The 21,341-nt window shown below is 45.6% G+C and overlaps 1 protein-coding gene across 3 annotated transcripts in view; it reads right to left on the bottom strand.

Moving 5' to 3' along the window:
• Positions 1-954: 954 nt before the first annotated feature.
• KIAA0753 (KIAA0753 ortholog) overlaps positions 955-21,341 on the bottom strand; it is a 44,133-nt gene continuing 23,746 nt past the window's right edge. For all 3 annotated transcript variants that reach the window (XM_075013937.1, XM_075013939.1, XM_075013938.1), the window contains exons 15-19: positions 14,530-14,700; positions 13,055-13,136; positions 7,841-7,961; positions 6,929-7,156; positions 955-2,920 (exon numbers count right to left, since the gene is read on the bottom strand). In XM_075013937.1, coding sequence (XP_074870038.1) covers positions 2,803-2,920; positions 6,929-7,156; positions 7,841-7,961; positions 13,055-13,136; positions 14,530-14,700 — 720 coding nt within the window. In that variant the 3' untranslated portion in view covers positions 955-2,802. The remainder of the gene's footprint in view (positions 2,921-6,928; positions 7,157-7,840; positions 7,962-13,054; positions 13,137-14,529; positions 14,701-21,341) is intronic.

The raw sequence follows: 21,341 nt of genomic DNA, 5'->3' as shown, positions 1-21,341 counted from the left end.
AGGCCACTGGCCAGCCAGTCAAAGGCCTCTGCGCTCCTCTGCCGGGCGCAGGTTTGGAGGACAGCCTCCTCCCCCCAGAGCGAGGAGGTCGTTCAGCTCGTCTGCAGTCCAGGAGGGCCCCCTCCTGGCACAGCCGTTGCCGGGGCACTGTGAGCTCTCGGACTCCTTATCTGGGGGTCCTGGTGTGCTGCCATGGTGGCCGGGGGCGCAGAGGCGGGCTGGTGCTTCGAGCAGGGGCAGGCTGAGGGCGAGCTCGTGCTGCCCCTGCGTGTGGCAGTTTCAGCTTCCTGCCTGGGGTTGCTGTGGAGCTCTTTCCTTTAAGGTGACCAGCAGGGACCATAGAGCCCTGCCTGGGCTGGCCAGAGTGTCTCCATCCTCTGGGGGGGCTGCCTCCTTGGTGGACTCCATCCTTGGAAGTAAAGAGTGCAGAGCATCTACACACACAACTTTGAAGTTAAACTTCGAAGTAAGCTACTACACCAATTCCTAGGAATGGAGTAGTGACTTCCAAGTTCGGTTAGTTAACTAAGTTAGTTAACTTCAAAGTAAGGGAAAGTGTGTGTACATGCTCTTCATGCTACTTCAACGTAGCAGCTTACTTCAAAGTTAACTTCCAAGTAAGTTTGTAGCATAGACGCAGCCTATGGGTCTCAGCTTGGAGACAGCACTCCTCCCTGGAATAGAGGGCGGTCCTAGTACACAGACTGGCCTTAGAGGCACAGTCTGCTGACCAAATTGTCCTAGAGGCAGGACAACAATGCTCTACGTATATGTGGTGCAAAGCCACAACGTTATCATCCAGCATTCTATTAGCATCTTTTTTTTTTACTGATTGCAAAGATTAGGATGGCAGAAATAAAGAGCATTTTCTTAAAAGGGGATGCCAACCTGGCTGATTATTAATAACTCACATGGGATTTTGATCCTAATCATTCTAAATTCGAAAAATCCTCAAAATCAATAGTTTATTTGAAAACAATAAAAATATAATGCTGCACATACATATTGCTGCTTTAATGAACCCACAATTTTTAAAATAAATATACACTTCAAAAAAGGTACCAGTGTGGTGTATTTTGTTTTAAATTACAAATCCACAGAGAATCCATCAAAATAAAAATTACATTGCTACAAATAGATGTTATCAAAACAAAGCAGATTACAAAACACAACGTTATAGACTTTAATAAAATAAATTTGGGAGTTCTGTTTTATCGATTTTCACAAACGTGTTTTGACTAAGAAAAAATAAAAGCCTTGATATGTTGGGAATGCTGTAATGGGTTAAACATTATTGCACAAAAGGAATTTGTCACAGTAAATAGCACTTCACATTTCTTTCTGCAGGTAACTTAAGGACTGGACCCATGTTTTGGCCCATAAGTTTTATTATATATCCTTTTTCTTGACTGGACATTAATTATTTGAGTCTAACAAATGAGCCCAATATAAAAGAATCAGGAATAGGGGTTATTCTAATTACTTTTAATTTTGCAATAAAAATAAGGGAATAAGACAATTCTGTGCAATACCGTCACAACACAAATCAATAAAAGCAAGGACATTTTACAAGTCTCACATTCCATCACTAATCTGCTACTGAGTCTAAGTATTCAGGGATCTACCACACACACCATACCCCCCACAACAACAAGAACAAGCATGACACATAAAGAAGAAGCTGGAATGCCCTAGATGGTTTGAATTCACAGTTTTGGGGCTGAATCCTGAATTCCTTGTTCACCAGTAACTCTTAGGAGCTTTAATGGATATTTTAAGTGAGTAAAGAATGCAAGGTTGGATCTTTAAACAGAGCTGGTGCTGGAAGAATTGTACTATTTGAAGCTACTGTTTAAAAGAACGGGAAGAAGCCTTGTTTGTATTGCCTGTTAAATGTTAATGCGAATATGCACAGTGCTGTAAAAATATTGAGAAAATAATGTTACAACCATGAGAGAGTTGCAAGAGTATAGCAGCACGATCTTCCCTGCAAATAAAACAAGCCACTTCTAGCTATTGTTCAAATTACCAACTTAATGCTGCAATGTGAGTGTCACTCCTCTGGATTATTCCATTTTATCCAAAAACCAGCTAAAAAAACAGCTAACAAGATTGTGAAGAATGTTAATGTAGTTGGTCAGACAAAATCTTTCTCCAAGGTGCCACAGGACTGTTTGTTATTTGTGATGCATCTTTCTTGTGTGATACTGGACATGCTGCAGGCAAATCAAAAGGCATTTATTCTTTGGCATCAGCATTTTCAAATTGGGTTTTAGATGCATATGAAATAAAAATACTTGGTATTTCCAGAAACCTTTGAAAACACTAAGCGCTTTCTGAACAATGATTTACTGATTAAGCCCTGCATGACTCCTGTGAGATAATTAAGGAACATTACAAAGGGGGAAAGTAAGGCAAAGAGTGGATAAGCAACATGCTCAAATCAGTAGCAGAGCTGAGGATAGAATCCAGAACTCTCAACTCCCTGTGTTTTGCTTGTACCACTAGATTTGATAATGGCTTTGCATTCATATGTAAACTTTGCTGTTAAATGTTTAGTTCTATTACAGTCAAACATTCTTTTTCAGTACCTTTATGCCCCTGAACTCTGAAAAGAAAACATCTTTATTAAGATTTTTTAAAAACTCCAAGATGAATTCCTTCCAAGTTTCATCCATACATTAAGTAGACTCTTTGATATTCTCAGTAAGAACAAAGATACTGAAAAAAACCTAAGCACCCAATATGCTTGGTGGGCTGGGATTTGACAGTCCGTTAGCTGATGGCAGATTTAAAAGCATTTTACTCTGTGGGCTGCAAGAACTCAGATGTGAACACGGCTTCTGCATAATCCTCACATACATCCTGCAGCTCTGCTGCCACATCACATAAGGCTTCTTCTGTCAGTTCTTCTGCAAGGCTAAAAGAACAGAAAGAAAGTTTAAAAGTCAAGGATAGAATCCTGGGGATTTTACAAACAAACCCAAACATGCACCGATTGTTTCTTCCATTCATGTCAATGCTCTGATCTCAAAACAGTAATGTTTGTATTTCTGTTCACATTATTATACATATTTATCTATGGGAAAAACTCTTGTACTACAGAGTCATCCTGTTTACTCCTAAGTTTCATGGACCATCTGAAATTTCTGTATCTGACATCTTTCTGAAAAAGAAAGGTGAATTCATCGTGTTCCTGGAGGACTAGCGAATGTGACCAACCTTTCATCACCTGGCACTTTTTTTTTTTTACTTTTTAAAAATGTTCAGATGCAATGTTCTGCTTTGTACTGAGAGATTTAACATACTAAAGACCTGATGCAAAAGCCATTGAAGTTTATGTAAAAACTCCCACTGTTTTTAATGATCTTTGCATCAGGTCCTTCTGAAAGCAAGCAGGGAAGCAGTTGGATGAGAGCTTTTAACTCAGGAGAATTCAGGTCAACAGAATACTTCACAGTGTTTCAGCAGCTGAGAAATTCAGGTCTTCAATGACCTGCTTAAAATTTCTCCTTCTCAGAGTCTTACATTTATTCCAACAATACTACAAAAACTAGCTTTTCTGTCTCTCTAACACAGATCAAGGCAGTTTCTTCTACTTTTTTATACGTGCAATGGTTGACAAGATTTATAGTGCCCTCTGATGGTAAAACATTCACCACAGAGTGCTGTGAAGTGGATTACATTTTTAGTTTGATATCGTATAATAGATAAGCAGAGCTGTAATTCATCTGCAAAAAGAAAGGACTCATTTTCACTTTGCCCTCTTGCCAGTCATGAAGAGGGGCCAGTGTCTTTGAGCTACTGAGCCTCACACCGATGCCAATTATGAACACTGTATTGGACTTTATACTCATAGTGTTGAAACACAACCAAGGATGTTTTCACTCTCCATTCTAATCCGCCTCATGTTATAGTGACCAGTCCAAGGTCACACAACTGTTGCTTACACAGGCCACACTCCAAACAAGCATATCTGAACATTCAGCACGTGAATGGTCCTATTAAACTCAAAGGTCCTGATTCAGCCAACATTGGTGTTGACACTTAATTTTACCACAGTAAGCTCATTGATTTCCATGGGACTAGTAGAGGTAATAACGTTACATACTTGCTTAAGTGTACGTAGGATCAGGGCCACAGAGACTACATACATGCTCAGAAGATGATGTGTTGTCTGTCTGTCAGTCAAGGGTTTTTATCAATGCAAAGAATGCCATTAAATTAATCATTCAGTGTACAGATTTTTGTCCCCACCCCTCATTCTTTCACATAAATCAAAGGATGGCAAAGTTATAAAAATGGAGTTATATTCTCATCCAAAGGTGTGTGGTTAGACTCTGAACTCCTCAAATTCCTATATTTTCTTGGCATCAGAGCTCCATGTGCTTCCATCATGCTTAGAACATTAATCCCATGTTCGTGTTTTGCTGGAGTGATGCCTTATTACAGCACCAAGACTTATGGGTAGTGGATTTCTGAATGACACCATTCACATCCTGAAAATAAATTCTGGGGAGAAACAGAATGTTTTGCTGGACATTCACTGAGCCATGTATGGGAAATAAGAGGTATGATTGTATATTTGCTGCACTTGTTACTGAGAAAACCAAAAATGCACATTCAAATTTTGCTGAAAGGATGGCTATGTTTTATTTATACTGTAATCTTTCAGCTTCCACCTCCCCCCTCAGTTTAACAGACTTAGAAAATGTTTATTCACTCTTTTCATTTGCTAAGGAATGTGCAGCAAATAGACAGTTACTTATTACTTTAGCCCTCTTGGTTGCACTGCACGGGACTGAGTGGTGACCCAGCTATACGATATGCTGTTTATATACCTAACAATAGCTATGTCTACACTACCAGATAAATTCAAATTTATTAAATTCGATTTTGAGTAACCTAACTTCCCACAAAGTCCATACAAAGTTGAGTAGGTGCTGCCACACTAATGTGGCCAAACATTGACTACTGCAGAAGTGAATTGTGGGAACCTATCCCATAGTTCCCTCAGCCCACATTCTGCGCCCTCCCCTCAGGCCCCAGTGCATCCCTACCGCTGGAAGTGCTCACCCTGCTGCCTGATTCCCAGATTCACGCAGTCTGGGGGAGCCAGGAAACTGACCAGTGCTGCTGTGCCTGGCTTGCGGGAGTTGAGGGTCAGGTACAGCAGAGCTGTGAGTTTCCCAGCTCCCCACCACTTGCAGGAGCTGGGAAATGGACCAGGGCTGGGCAAGTGGCAGGGAGCCAGAAGCCAGGTGCAGCAGTGCCAGTCAGCCTCTGGAGGCTAATGACTTCGATTCAAAGACATGGCGCTTCCACACTAGCCTTCATTTGAACCGTTAAATTACAATTTGATGTTACACGCGTCCAGTTCCAAAGATGTTATGCTATCGATTTACTGCTCCCTGAATCAAGCTGATGGTATTTACAGTGAAGACAGTCACTTGGTACAATCAAGCTAACTGGCTTAAATTTGAATTTCTCTCAGTGTAGATGTAGCCAATGTACCCTACAAAATATTTTCTCTTTTGAATCATCAGGTCAGTGAAATTTCCAATAAGGCCATCTGACAATTTAAAGTACTGGCTGAACCTCTCTCATATGGCACCCTCAGGACCTGACTGGTGCTGAACAAGAGAATTTGCTAGACCATGGGAGGTCCATATTGGCTAGCAGCGTTACCAACACTTCCAGTGCTTACTGGGCTCTTAGAGGACACTTAGGGTTAAATTACAGCTAAATAACACCACAGAACATTGAAAGCCAGGCTGTAAATAAACTTTATGGGACCACAGGAAACTTGGCCACACCCAAGATAATTGGTTGTCCAGATAACTAAAATTATGCCGGACTATGGATGTTGCCAGACAAGTGAGTAGCGGATTAGAGCGGTTCAACCTGTTTTTCTATTATTATTACAAAACCACCAACATCCAGCCTCTCCAGTGTGCAAACTAAAGGTTGCCAATGTGTTCTCTGCTACTCTTAATACCTTGTTCCTTCCTTAGGCCAACAACAGGCAGGACTATTCTTTTACCGATAGCAGGGCAATGGCAAAGACAATCATGTTGTTAAATAGTCTCTGATGAATGGATAAAAGCTCCATGAACAAGTTCTCCTGCCTTACCACTGGGACTGGCACAAAGACAGAAGTGGATAAGGAAAGCAGAAGGTGTAAATTTCCAGTTTTCTGCAGATTTTCACAAAATGATGTGAAGTGGAAGCTGAGAATTACACACCCCATCTGGCTTAGTCTCCTTTACATATCCTAAGCTCATCTATACTTCATGCAGACGACAGGGATGACTCTGTGGTGCTGCTGTATACCACAGAACAGGGGTCAGCAATCCCCAGCACAGATGCTAAGAGTGGCATGTGAGGCGATTTTCATTGGCATGAGGCAGCAGCTCAGCACCTTCCCCCCTCCCCCCATGCAGCCGGGAGCTGCTTAAGGCAATATCTTCTGTAGATTAACAAAAGACCAGCTATAACCAATAACCACCTAAACAGTAAAGCTCCACATCTTAATTTATTTATTAGTGAAGCTGTTGTAAGTAGGACTATTAGTGACTTTAAAAAGTATCACCAGCACTCAGACCTTACACAGAGATCGAAAGGTCAAATTTCAGCACTCCGCCTTGGAAAGGTTGCTGACCCTGCTATTGAAAGACATGAAAAACTAGTTGCTCTTCCATGATATTCTGCTATCATACCCCTTAGTTGTCTGTGAACACTTTAGGAGCCCGCAGATATCAAGGATCACTGAAAAACAACCTACAAGTTACAGTGTTAAAACTTTCTAGCTTTCAGTTTGGCATTTAAACAGCCTATTTTCCCGTGTGGTTCTAAGTAAGAACAGAAAGACAGGTCTGGAACTGGCAAAGTTACTTTACAATAGCAAACACATCACTTGTTCATGTACCTCTCAACGATGCGCCATGGATTAAAGCTCCCTACAGCCTCGTGAGAAATGAGTTTCAGGTGCTGCTCGTATCTACCGTTATAATCGAGGATGTTCTGCAGCATGTGCTTTGGAACAGAGAGAGAAATGCAGCGCTCCTTCTGCTGAGACACACTGCTAGTCAAAGGTTGCTGAATGTCATTTCCAATCTCCAGTTTCTCTTCTACTTTCCCATCTTCTTCAATAGCACTGGAAGCACAAAAGAGTCAATAAACCAGAACTTCTTGGGTTTAATGTTCTTTTCCACATGACCCCCAATGAAATAATACTCAATAGTTCTGAATAGAAAACATATACAGTAAACCTTTGATTGAACAGACTGACGGGGGAGGGGTGTCCATTATTCTGAAAGTCTGTTAATGAGGGGGTTTACTGCCCATCCACCCCCAATAGGCTCCACCAGGCCCAGAGTCCAACCCCGCTTAAAAAGCACCCCCAAAACCAAACCAAATAAAAAAAACCTGCCTCTCACCAAACCTGCCACCACTGCATGAGCCGCTGGACCCCGCTGCATGGCTGGGACCCCACCGCAAATGGCTGGAGGGACCACCAGGCAGCCTGGAGGGGTTGCCGTCAGAGCCTTAATGTGCTCCTCCCACCGGTGCATGCTGCTCCGATGAAGGAGCTGCCAGCTCCTCCAGGCCATGGCAACGTTTAGTCTCTTAACTTTTATTTTTTGGGAGGGAGGAGCGTGGGGTGGAGAGGGGGGAATGATTTTATAGACCCCAGCGGACTTAAGGAACAATGGAGGTGGGAAACATCTGTTGTTCCTGAAGTCCGCCAATTCGGGATCTGTAAAATTAAGGGTTTACTGCATTATATATCCACAGTAAAAGCACGAGTGTTTTAGTTTACACTAAATTCTCTACTCACTTTCCATCAAAAGGTTTTTCAAATACAATATCCACTTCTGACTCTTTGTGTCCTATCAGTCTGGTTATCTGGATTGGGTGAGGAGACATAGGTCTTTTCTCTGCTGATGCGCTCTCTCTTTCTAAAAGGAAGAGAATAACAGAAAAAAATATTTCTTTGGGAGAGAAAAATCCAGCAATGTAGCGAAGTCCCCACCCTGTGCCCAAGGATAAGCCCTTCAGAGAAAAGAAGGAAAACATTACCAGCGATGAGCCTCTAAGCTATAAATTTAAGGTACTTTCAAAAGAACCAAATGTTTCAAACATGAGCACTTTAGAATATGTCATTTTAAGCACGAGCACTCTGTTATCTCACCGGCCATTTCTAAAGAGATGACAGGAAACATTGCATTACTATGGCAACCTATCTATTGAGATTGGCAGTAAATGGAAAGGGGAAATAAAACTAAAATAGCAATTGGACCCAGCTCCTTACCTTGTGTAAAACGACACAGCTCTTATGAAGTGACTCTGAGCCTGAGCCTGCTCCCAGAAATTTCAATGACAAATCTCCCATTGTCTTCACTGGTGCAGAATAAACTCCTATACAGTCAGGTGGTTAGCTGGTATAAACTGGCAAAGGTTCACAGACTTACACCAGCTGGAAATGTGGCCCTATACTGATACTAAAGTAGAGAGAAATCACTGGCTATATTCCTACCTACTGCTACTTGGCCAACACAAGTAGGACTACAACCAGGGAGAACACATGGCAAATCGCAAATGTTGTCCAGAAAGCTGTCTTTAGCAAACAGCTTCCTGATAACATCCCTCAGGTTCACTCTTCACCTAGTTAAAAGCTCTTCTGATATGAAGAGCTAAAGCAGAACCTCAGTTACAAACTGACCCAGCCACCACACACTTCATTGGGAGCTGGAAGTATGCAATCAGGCAACAGTGTGTTAAATGTAAATGACTAAAAATATAAATGGAAAGCAGCATTTTTCCTCCACACAGTAAAGTTTCAAAGCTGACCTAAGTCAATGCTCAACTGTGAGCTTTTGAAAGAACAACTGTCATATTTTGTTTAGAGTTAGGAACAAACTCTGTTCCCAAAATGTTTGTAATGCTAAGGTTCTACTGTACAGTACCAGTCTGGGCAACTAGATTAAAGATGACAACATTTGTAAATTTTAAACTGAAATCTCTGAGGTGACTTTTTTAAAAGAGAGTTTAAGAATTCATGATGGAAGCACATGGAGCTCTGATGCAAAGAAAATATAGCAATTTGAGGAGTTCAGAGTCTAACCACACACCTATGGATGAGAATATAACTCCATTTTTATAACTTTGCCATCATTTGATTTATGTGAAAGAATGAGGGGTGGGGACAAAAATCTGTACACTGAATGATTAATTTAATGGCATTCTTTGCATTAATAAAAACCCCAGACAGACAGACAGACATATCATCTTCACTGCTATTTATATCTGTCAGGTATATGCTCATGCTACCTATGGCCATGACATTCACCTGACAAATTTATGGAATCTACACCATTTAAATTATTTGATTTAATTAAAAGAAAAGGAGAGAAGAGAAGCCAATATGACACTAAATATTCCATTTGTTCTTTCCTAGAGAAGAATCATTAGGTAAATCAAACAAGAGTCTTTTCCAGTGTTTTACACTTGCAGGAGTTGATCCTGTGCCAGAAAAAAGCAAAGGGAATGGAATGAGAAAGATTATATTTATAGGCTATACAGAGGAAGCTGGATTCCCTTGCAAAAGTATAAATGAATCCACACGCAGACAAACCCATTGTAAATACTCTCTCTCTCCCTCAAGTAATGGATGTGTCAATCTGTAACTTTAAAGACAACAAGCAGTGCTGTGGCCTTAGAGACTAACAAATGCATTAGCCCATGAGCTTTCGTAGGTAAAACCCACTTCCACATGTGCTTTAACTTAAGTCAGTCTCTGAGGTGCCACAGGACACCCATATTTTATTTTAATTCTTACCTCATCCTTTCTGGCAATGTGTGTGAAAAAAGAAACCAAAAGAAAAGCCACCGATTAAAATTCAGAAAGGAGGTGGGGGAGCAGACTCACTTACAAATGGATCAATAGAAAAAACATAAAAATAAGCAAGCAGAAGTCAGCAGACACATATAAGAGAAATAAAGTTGAATGTGGTCAGTAAACCCGCTATATCTTTTGTTTGTGGAAAGATCCAATGGAAAAGCTGCAAGACTCATATTTACAAAGATGGGAAGAGGTCACAGAATATACATAAATGGTGAGAGCCAACATTTAAGCACAATTCTCTTTCTGGCTTAGGACTAAATATGAGATGTTTTAGGCCTTGTATAATTCTGCATATCTTTCAGAAACAATACATACGTAGGGAAATGCCCACCCAGAGTATTTAGAAGTTTGCAGTGAAAACTGTAATAAATTGTGAACAAAAATTCAACTGTCTCACTGGCAGTTTTGTCCCAAACATGCTGCTGGCAAAGCCGAGAAGATATTTAGAAGAAATGGAATTATGCTCCTTAAGAACATATGGCTGTCATGCCTATATAAGGTGTCTTTTCCAGGAACAAAACGATGTGTTGAAATCACAAAATATTTCTGTCACAATTTTGATTCAGCTTCACTGAAGAGAACAGGAAGCTCTAAACTAATTCTCCCTCAAGATGTTCAGTGGAATTATGTGGTTGATTGTTTTGAAAAATGAATTAAGAATTGACCTATTCTCATAAGACTTTGTGAAGAAAATCATAATTAAATAGGTGGAAATATCTCATCCAAAGTAGAAGATAAAAGGTTGCTGTAGAAGTTTTAAGGACATCGTACAGTGTCTGACAAGTTGTCAGTTAGAATCAATATTTGAAAATTTTTGAATAAAGAGCTTAATGACAATCAGCAATTCAAGGCGACTGCTGCAATTGCAAATGTGAAACATTTATGTAACATTTAAGACTTAGTTTAATAAAATAAAAGTTCTATTGTGTTTGTGTGTGTGATTTAGTTTTCATCATGCCTAATACATGCTGCTGCACCTGCAGCTCAACACAGGCGATGAGTATTATGTACTATTTCGTAAATTAATAAAATTCAAGTTACCTAAAAAAAATTACACAAAGTCAACCCTTTGAGATATTGTAAATTGTAAACTAACGTGTTTTAGTGATAAGATTTGCACCATTGTTTAAGAAGTAAGTGAAATAGCATCAGTGGCAACCAATTTAAATCAGTGATTATTAAAATAATCCATGATGAGCCAGTTATGTGCTACAACACAGAGTACATTCCTATCTCCCATGCCATGTTAGTACAAGAGTACTCTGAGGCTACGTCTACAAAATGAGATACATTCAATTTTTAATAAATTTGATTTTTTAACTTCGTTCTTATGAATTCGAGTTTGTGTGTCCACAAACCTTCTTGAAATTCGACCCATCATTTTTCCGTGTTGCATTTCTGCATCCCCATTGCCCTTTACAAGTTTGACAGTGTGAGCAGTGCATTGTGGGTAGCTATCCCATAGTGCCTTAGCCCTGGTTGTTTGTGGGTGTTTCATTTGAGAATCCCAGAATGCAAAGCACTGTCCCTGAATTCAGAGCACCCAGTAACAGAATTCAGCCCTCCCCCAAACCTGCCTGGGTTCCCTGTGTCACACGTCCTCTGCAGACATTGGCGTAGCAGTGGGCAGCTGTGCTATCAGTCCTGTCCACCCCCACCCAGTTCCGTCAGCCGCACATGTGCTGAGAACGATGGCGTAGCGGCGGGCAGCTGTGCTATCAGTTTTCCCCCAAACCCGCCCAAGTTCCCTGTGCTGTGTGCCCTTTGTGGATGTTGGCGTAGCCGCAGGCAGCTGTACTATCAGCCCTACCTACCCTCACCCAGTTTCATCAGCCATGCATCTGGACCTTTATATTTGCAGGCCTGGGCGCTGCAGAATGCAAATTCTAATTCTTATTCAATCACAAATTGGCTGGCTTCCTGTGACCTTCTTCTTGTGCACCTGGATACAGAGCAGCGGAGAAGGAAGCAGCCATACATGGAGGGTCACCGCACAGCTTTGTGGGATACATACGGGACACTTCTGGAGGCTAATATATTTGAATTAAAGACATGGTGCTTCCACACTAGCCTTTATTCGAAATTTTAAATTCAAAATTGACGCTATACCCATCTGGTAATATAAACATTTTATTATAGGTATTAGGGCTCACTAATTCGAGCTAATGGCATTTACAGTGAAAACAGTGACTTTTAATATCGAACTAACTCCTTTAAGTTCAATTTTATCTCGTAGCGTACATGCAGCCTGAGAGAGAAGGGTTGGAAAGAGTGCCTGGAGAAAGCACCACCTAATTAGGATCTCTCCACTTTTACAAACTGGAGAAATGGGCTGTTCTTGTTCAAACTATGCTGCAATGCAGACAAATGTCAGTATCAGAGCCATGGCCTGAGGCAACATATGCATCCGTAGCCCATAGGTCCATAGTGTCCAACTAGTTCTGAAGCAGTTGCCACAATAGTGGCTATGGCTATAGAAAACTAGCCACATTATTCCAAAAATATATTTATTGTTCAAGTCAACTAGCTACTCTCACCTGGCCAAGTAGCTACATATGGTTAGTGCATTGGACACCACCGCCATAGGTGGTTGTTGCTACTGCTGAGTTGGGGAAGACTGGAGGAACCTATTTCCTAAGATTTTGTGTATGGTAGATTGCAAGTTTCACCCACACTGAGTAAAGAAAGGGAAAGAATATCGGTGCTACAAAGAAAAAAAAAACAAGTATATTTTTGTCAAAGAATAACTGGAAAAAGAAAGAAAAAAAAACTTCACTTAAATAAACCTCAAAAAATCCCTGTTAAGACTCGGGCCTTATGCCTGCAGCTGGACCGCACAGGCAGACCTTTGCATCCAAATGCTGCTCCAGTGATTTCAATCAGATCCATTCAAAATTGAGCCCACTGAAGGATTGTACATGAGCTTTGTGCTTCTCAGTAAGGATCTCCTGTTTTCAGATATTAATTTTTAGGCGGTAAATAGCGCATATTCATTTAATACAGCATTTGTAACACACAAACTCAAACGGGTACTATGTGATTAAAATTACGAAATCTAATCTACTAATTTTGGTTATGAGATGTTAACATTTAAGATGCACCCTGGAGCAAAAAAAAAAGTTGTAATTAAAAAAAGTCAACACATACCCCTTTTTCCTTCCTGCACCCAGAACTCTGAGTCAGCATAGACAATCCGATTAAACCTCCTGCGAACCACTTCCTCGTATCTCTTTTTTAAAAATACACAAAATTAATCAACAGATGTTTAAACCAGTTCATTTGTACTGACAATAACCTGACAGAGAAGCAAGCAATGACCCCTTTTGACGATGGTATAAATCCTCCCCCTCCCCGCCACTCCGACGATCTTAAATATAACAGTGACAAAATTAAAAATCTTAACAGAAATATCCTGACTGAAGTGCAGCACTATGAGTCTCAAGAGCAAGCTGGCAGCATGGCAGATTGCTTACAGGTTGTACATCCTATGGCTCAGATCCTACAAGCATTTATGCACATGCTTAACTTCAATACCATGAACAGGCCCAGTAAAACCAATGGGGCTACTCACAGCAGTAAACTTAAGCAATTGCAAAAGATTTTGCAGGTTCAAGGCTTATAGCCAATCTCTAAGTCCTCTTACCTTTACTTGTAATGCAGCTGTACTTTTAATGTAGCTATTTTTACAGATGTTTTGCTTCAACTGCTTTGTGTAGCTTCTGGTTCCACATCTACTTTCTTGCTACACAAAAGTGATCATAACTTGGAGATATAATACAGGTTAAACCTCTGTAGCCCAGCACCCTTGAGACCTGACCAGTGCCGAACGAGAGAAGTTGCTAGACCATGGGAAGTCAACATTGTCTAATACATTACCGTCACTTTCATTACTTACTTGGCTTTTAGAAAGCATTAAGAGGTAAATTACAGCTAAATAACAGCACAGAACAATGTGAGCCAGGACTGGGGACCATAAACAAGCTTTGTGGGACCATGGGAAATTTGACCACACCCACGATAAATGGTCATCTGGCTAACTAAAATCATGACGGATGTTGCCAGACGAGAGTGTGACGGATTAGGAAGGTTCAACCTGTTGTTAAACTTGCACACTAGGAAACATTTTGTAATCCCCTTACTCTCATTGGTGAACACCTATCAGAAGAACAGTTCAACTGATTTCAATAAGTCTTCTCATTCTAAAGGTGACATCCTCAGGGAACACCACCTAGCACCATATGTTGTTAGATGGCCCCTGTATCTGTAATATCTGAAACTTCACAATTATTGAAGTTATGTACAGATGAGGAACTGAGGCACATAAACATAGGAAGTACGATGGAGCAGAAAACCTACATCTTCCGTGATCAAAGCTAGCCTCTAATCACTGCACTATCCTTACTCTTATTCCTTGATTGCTGGTCCAGTACTGATTGAGAGGCAAAGTGTCACATTCAGAATCAGCAGTTCTACTTTCTGCTGCATATAGACTCTCCTTCAAGGTCTTCTATCCAAGTTCTGTCCCAGTAAGTCCTTGTTTAAAATTAGAATGTATCAACTCAGGTTGTAAGGTGCACCAGATGACAATGTTGCAAACAACTAGCACTTAGATACTTGCTTACTTCTATTTCGTCCATTCTTTGCAGCATTGTCTCCAGACTGGGACGGTCGTGCATGGCTACAGCCTCAGCTTGCATCTTCCTGTGTTGCTCCATATTCCAGAGTTCCTGAGCTGCACCTCCCAAAAGATCATCCAATAACTTCTCACTCAACATATCTGCATTAGCTGCAGCCTACAGATACAAAAAACCCAAAAAGAAAGGTTACTCACCGTAGTAACGGTGGTTCTTCGAGATGTGTCCCCGTGGGTGCTCCACATTAGGTGTCGGGCTCGCCCGGCGCCGCAGATCGGATCTTCCAAGCAGTTTCTGCCGGACCGCGCATGCGCCGGTGCGCGCCGCTCCCCCGCGCGCTCCCGGCCATGTGCGCGATCCGGTCCCCGCCAGTTCCTTGACCAACCGCCTCGGATGCTCCTGCAAAACACTAAACAGAGATCCGGAGCGGGGAGGATGGGCGGGTAGTGGAGCACCCACGGGGACACATCTCGAAGAACCACCGTTACTACGGTGAGTAACCTTTCTTTCTTCTTCGAGTGTCCCCGTGGGTGCTCCACATTAGGTGACTACCCAGCAGTAACCCAAGATAGGAGGTGGGTAATCGGATTATGTGCAGCTTGTCCCCGAGAGGACCGCTGCCAAGAGACGGGTATCCTCTTGGAATACCCTGTGAAGGGCGTAATGTTTGGCGAAGGTGTCACAGGATGACCAGGTCGCCACTCTGCAAATGTCTTTTAGCGCAACGCCCTTGAAAAAAGACTGTTGATGCTGCCACCGCCCTAGTGGAATGAGCCCTGGGCGTGGCCAGTAAAGGAGTCTTTTTGAGTTTGTAGCACATTTTTATGCAAGATACGATGTGCTTAGAGATTCTCTGCGAAGAGAGACATTCTCCTTTTGATTTGGGAGCGATAGAGACTAGGAGCCTATCCGTTCTCCGGAAGGACTTGGTCCTGTCCATATAGAAAGCTAGCGCCTGCTCACGTCCAGGAGGTGTAGGCGCACCTCTTTGTTAGAGTTATGAGGCTTTGGATAAACAAGGGTAAACAATAGGTTCGTTAGTATGAAACTCAGAAAGAAACTTTAGGAACAAAGGCTGGATGCAGCCGTATGGTTACCGCCTCCTTGGAAAAACAGCGCAGGGCGGCGTTGCCATAACTGCCTCAAGCTCGCTCACCCTGCGAGCTGACGTGATTGCGAGAAGAAAGGTCGTCTTCATCATAAGGAGGCGGAGGGAAACCGTGGCCAAAGGCTCAAACGGTGGTCCCCTTTTCGCATTAAGCACCAGGTCCGAGTTCCACAGAGGTGGAAGCGGTTTCTGAGGGGGGTATAGGCTTACCAGCCCTTTGAAGAACCTGGTAACCATGGGATGGGCGAACACCGTGTGCCCTTCCTCTTCGTGTCTGAACACCAAAATAGCGGCCAGGTGGACCTGAAACGAGGATAGCGAGAGTCCTCCTCTCTTGAGGTCCAGTAAATACTCTAATATCACAGCCATAGGCACCGAAAGGGGGCTAGCTGTTTGGTAGAACACCATGCCGTAAAGCGAGTCCATTTCTGCTTGAAGGTCTTCCTGGTGGAAGTCCTCCTGCTACTTTCTAGGACTTGCTGCACTTCCTCCGTACATGTGCTCTCTAGGGAGCTGAGCCATGGATTAACCACGTTTGTAGTCGCAGGCTTTGGGGGTGCGGATGCACTATGGACCCCTGGGCTTGCGTGAGCAGATCCCGCGCCACCGGAGGGGACCTCAGTGGCCGGTCCGACATGCGCAGGAATAGGGGGAACCATTGCTGTCGATCCCACGTTGGGACTATCGGGATCATTCAGGTTCCTTCCCTCCTGGCTTTCTGCAACACTTTGTGGATGAGCACTGTGGGAGGGAAAGCGTAAAGCAGGGGGCCCCTCCATGAGATCGCGAAGGCATCCCTCAGGGACCCCCGTCCCAGTCCTGCCCTGGAGCAGAATCGTGGGCACTTCTTGTTGTGCTGAGTAGCAAACAGGGTCTATCTGGGGAAAAACCCCATGCGTGGAAAAATCGGTTGCAGCAGATCGGGACGGATCTGCCACTCGTGCGTGAGTGCGAAACGCCTGCTCAGCTGGTCTGCCTTCACATTGCGAGCGCCTGGTAAGTACGAGGCTTTCAAGGTTACATTGTTGGCGATGCAGCAGTTCCACAACCGGACTGCTTCTACACATAAGGCACGGGACCGAGCTCCTCCTTGCCGATTTATATAAAACATGGTGGAGGTATCGTCTGTACTGATCCCGACTACCTTGCCTTTCAGTTGGTCTCGAAAGTGTCTGCAGGCGTTGAACACTGCTTTGAGCTCCAGTATATTTGTGTGCAGTGACTGCTCCATAGAGGACCACAGCCCTTGCGTCACCTCTTCGCCCATGTGTGCTCCCCACCCTATGAGGGGGGCATCTGTAGTAAGAAAAACCAATACGTGTGGTTGGTGGAAGGGTACCCTTGTTAGCAGGTTCTCTGGGTTTACCCACCATTGCAGGGATTTGCGCACCTCCGTTGTGGGCGACGCCATCCTGTGAACAGTGTGTGCTGCCGGTTTGTATACGCTCGCCAGCCAATGCTGCATGCTGCGCATGTGTAACCTGGCGTTCTGTTGTACGAAACGTTGCTGCTGCCATGTGGCCCAGCGGCTGTAAGCACGTCAGAACCGGCACCATAGGGCTGAAGGTGAAGCCTTGCGCGAGGGAGCCGATGGCCCGAAAGCGAGTCTCTGGTAGATACGCCCTCGCTGTAATAGAATTTATGCGTGCCCCTACGAACTCTATGTCCTGTGTGGGGTCTGTCTTTGATTTTGTCAGATTGATAAGCAGGCCGAGCGAAGAGAACGTGCCTGCTGTGACACATATTATGCGTAGTACCTCCTCCTTTGAGGCCCCTTTGAGTAGGCAGTCATTCAGATACTGGAATATAAATACCCCCTGTCTGTGCAGGTAGGCTGACACCACTGCCAAGGTCTTGGTGAAGACTCTGGGGGCTGAGGAGAGCCCAAACGGTAGGACCTTGTAAGTCGAGGGCTGCGAACCAATCTCCATCGTCTAGTGCCGTAAGGATGGAGGCGTTTGTGATCATCCGAAAACGTTGCTTGCGCAGGTACCGGTGAGGCCTCGAAAATCTAAGATGGACCTCCCCGTGAGGAAGTACCTCGAGTAGAACCCTCTCCCTTGCAGTTGCTCCGGCACTCTTTCCACTGCCCCTACGAGCATGAGATGGTCTACCCCCTGCTTGAGCCTCGCTACATGGGAGGTCTCCTGGAGGTGGGGCCCCGGGTGGAGGTCATGGCGGTGGAAGCAACTGGGAGGGGATGGCGTACCCCGTGGCTATGATCTCCAGCACCCATGTGTCTGCGGTGATCCTTTGCCACTGGTTATAAAATGGTCGGATGATGGCCTTGAGCACTGGTTTCGTGCCCTCTGGAAGCGAGTCCATGAGGGAGGTCAACCTAATGTGGTTGTTGAAATTATGGTTCGCTAGATGCGCTGCGTAATTTGCCATTGGCAACAGTAGCGTGGAGGAGGAGTAGACCTTTCTGCCCAACAGCTCTAGCTTTTTGGCATGTTTGTTTATTCCCCCACGTTGCGACGACTCCGCCACCAAAGAATTTGGTTGTGGGTGGCTGAACAGGAACTCCATGCCCTTCGTGGGCACGAAGTATTTTTTTTTTTTTTTTTTTTTTTCGCTCTTTTGTGGACAGGCGGAATAGTCGCAGGAGTCTGCCATATCATAGTGGCAGGCTCCAAGATTGCGTCATCAGCGGTATTGCTATTTTGGAGGAGGCCGGAGGTCTCAGATTTTTGAGGAGCTTATGGTGTTGCTCTTGCACCTTTGCTGTCTGGAAGCCTTGCGTGAAGGCCACCCTCGTAAAACAGCTCTTGGAACTGTTTGAGATCGTCCGGAGGATGGACGCCCCCCGGGGCCGTAGCCTCATCCGGGGAGGAAAGCGAGGAACCGCTGGGGTACGTCTTTCTGGACCCTTCCGGTTCCTGCTGATGATGGTACACCCTCTCACTAGAGGTGTGCGAGGAAAAATCTCGGGGTTCCATAACCAGTCCCCCCTGAGATGCTTAAGTCTCTGTCCCCGGTCACAATTGCCCTTGGGGGTACGAGATCGTTCGTAGGGATCTTTCCCTAGTAGATTGCCGATGGTGTCTATGCCCTGCGTGGTAGGGGCGACCACGGCAGTATAAGCACTGGTCTTGGGAAGGTGACCTAGACCACTCCCTTGGTGCATACCCTTTGCGTCTGGGGGAGGGAGACCGTCGAGACCCTGGAGAGAGCGACTTTGCCTAATAGTCCAGCGGTTCAAATCCCAGGAAGGGTGGAGGTGGTCCCAGCCAGGGTGAGGCTGGTTGCAGAAATGGAGAAGGGGGCTCCGGGTAGGCCAAGGAGGGGGGGGACCCCTGCCTTCTAGTTGGAGTCTGCAACATAGCGGAGGGCTGTGAGAAAGCAACTACACAGCCCTGTGCGGAGAGGGGCTGCAATGCCTCCTCTTGTGTGCAGTCTTCCCCCTCCCTTGAGGAGGTAACTCCGCCCCTGACATACAGGGGATCCCGGCCACGTCCGCACCGAGCTCGGCACACTCGAAGTCGGTGCCGCATGTGCGGTGTCCTTCGGTGCCGGCAGGCTGCGTGCCTGCGCGCTCTGCACCGCCGGTTTTCCGGGGGTAGGTGGTACCGGCGCTTGTTTAGCCGCCGCCCTGCCTGCGGTGCGGGGCGGCTGGCTGATTATCGAAGGGTGAGCCGCTTGCACGTGGCTCTCCGTGCCGCCGCCGATCAGCTGTTGCTGCGGCTGGGGGCTGCTCGCTCCTCCCGTCCCGCTCGTTGTTGCTGCCGGCAGGGATCGGGCTGGGGGGCATACAGGGCATTCCGGCGTCCGCACCGAGCTCGGCACGCTCAAGGGCGATGCCGCACGTGCGGTGTCCTCCAGTGCCGGCAGGCTACGTGCCTGCGCGCTCTGCACCGCCGGTTCCCCAGGGGTCGGTGCCGCTGCCTGCGGTGCCGCTGGTACCAGCGCTTGTTTAGCCGCCGCCCTGCCTGCGGTGCGGGGCGGCTGGCTGATTATCGGAGGCTGAGCTGCTTCCACGTGGCTCTCCGTGCCGCCGCTGATCAGCTGTCGCTGCGGCTGGGGGCTGCTCGCTCCTCCCGTCCCGCTCGCTGTTGCTGCCGGCAGGGATCGGGCTGGGGAGCATACAGGGGATTCCGGCCCCGTCTGCACCGAGCTCGGCACGCTCGAGGGCGATGCCGCATGTGCGGTGTCCTCCGGTGCCGGCAGGCTGCGTGCCTGCGCGCTCTGCACCGCCGGTTCCCCGGGGGTCGGTGCCGCTGCCTGCGGTGCCGCCAGTACCGGCGTTTGCTTAGCCGCCGCCCTGCCTGCGGTGCGGGGCGGCTGGCTGAGTATTGGAGGCTGAGCCGCTTCCACGTGGCTCTCCGTGCCGCCGCCGATCAGCTGTTGCTGCGGCTGGGGGCTGCTTGCTCCTCCCGTCCCGCTCGCTGTTGCTGCCGGCAGGGATCGGGCTGGAGATACTTTCCTCCGTTTCTGCGCTGATGGGGTGAGGGAGGCAGCTTTCCTTTTAAGGGCCCCGGAGGGTCCCTCCTGCTGCGGCCGCTCCGGCACTTCTGGCTGGAGGGCCTTGTCAAGAAGCAGCTTTTTTTTTTTTTTTTTTTTTTTTTTTTTTTTTTAAAGCCTGAAGAGGACATTGTTGGTGAGTCTTTGTGTTTTTAAGTGGGTACTTAGCACCTTCTTTGTGCCGTTTTCCCCGTCCGATGGTCTGCCTTAGCCGGAGGGCTGATAGCCCTAGCTCCTGGCCTCCGGCGCTTGTTACTGGGACTGGCTGAGCTGTCCCTCTCCTAGCTTGTTCGTTGTTGTTTTTATTTTTTTTTTTTACAAAATAACAAACGGCTAGCTTATAGTAGCCTAAGTGCCTGAAAAAACTTTAAGAAAAAACAGATAAAGCCATTGAATACACTACTTGGCCTTAGCCTAGTTGGATTCCGTCTGCAGCCGACGGCAGTTAAGAGGAACTGGCGGGGACCGGATCGCGCACATGGCCGGGAGCGCGCGGGGGAGCGGCGCGCACCGGCGCATGCGCGGTCCGGCAGAAACTGCTTGGAAGATCCGATCTGCGGCGCCGGGCGAGCCCGACACCTAATGTGGAGCACCCACGGGGACACTCGAAGAAGAACAAACATTTTATGTGTTCATACACACACAAACACTAGATTTGCCCAGTGTTGCTCAGCTCCTTAAGCCAATTAACTTTTGTTTTGGTTCATATAAATCATTAATTGCTCTGGGTGGATGGGTTCAGCATGCAGGCTGCCTTGGAGATAGAGGACTACCCCAGCCCTCTCTCACCACAACAGCCTGGGGCTGGGTGAGAAGCACTTTGCCATTGCTGCTGAAGCTCCAGCAGGCACAGCTGCCCCTCCAGCTGAGAAACACACACACTCTCTCAAATATATAGTAGACAGCTGTCCCTTTCCCCATTCCTGCCCTTTGCTGCCTCAGTGTTGTCCTGGTCCCTATATCTGGCCCCTTACTGCCCTCCTGTGGTCATTATCCAATATAACTGTCTTTGCTTTGCATCCCATATTCCCTGCTGCCCCCCAGAGGTCATTAAATAGCAGAGTCCTCCCTTTCCATTTTATGGGAAACAGTCCCATTCCAGGAACATCCTACTGCTCTGGCACAACCAAACACTTGCCTTGCTTTAAGTTATAATAGGGAGACACTGTATACCAAATTTTGTAGTCCTAGTTCTTACCGTTTAAGACAAGTTCTTGAACAAACAGACATT

The sequence above is a fragment of the Carettochelys insculpta genome, chromosome 19 (assembly GCF_033958435.1).
Source record: "Carettochelys insculpta isolate YL-2023 chromosome 19, ASM3395843v1, whole genome shotgun sequence".
Classification (NCBI taxonomy): Eukaryota; Metazoa; Chordata; order Testudines; family Carettochelyidae; genus Carettochelys; species Carettochelys insculpta.
This window is presented reverse-complemented; position numbering and strand designations above follow the sequence as displayed.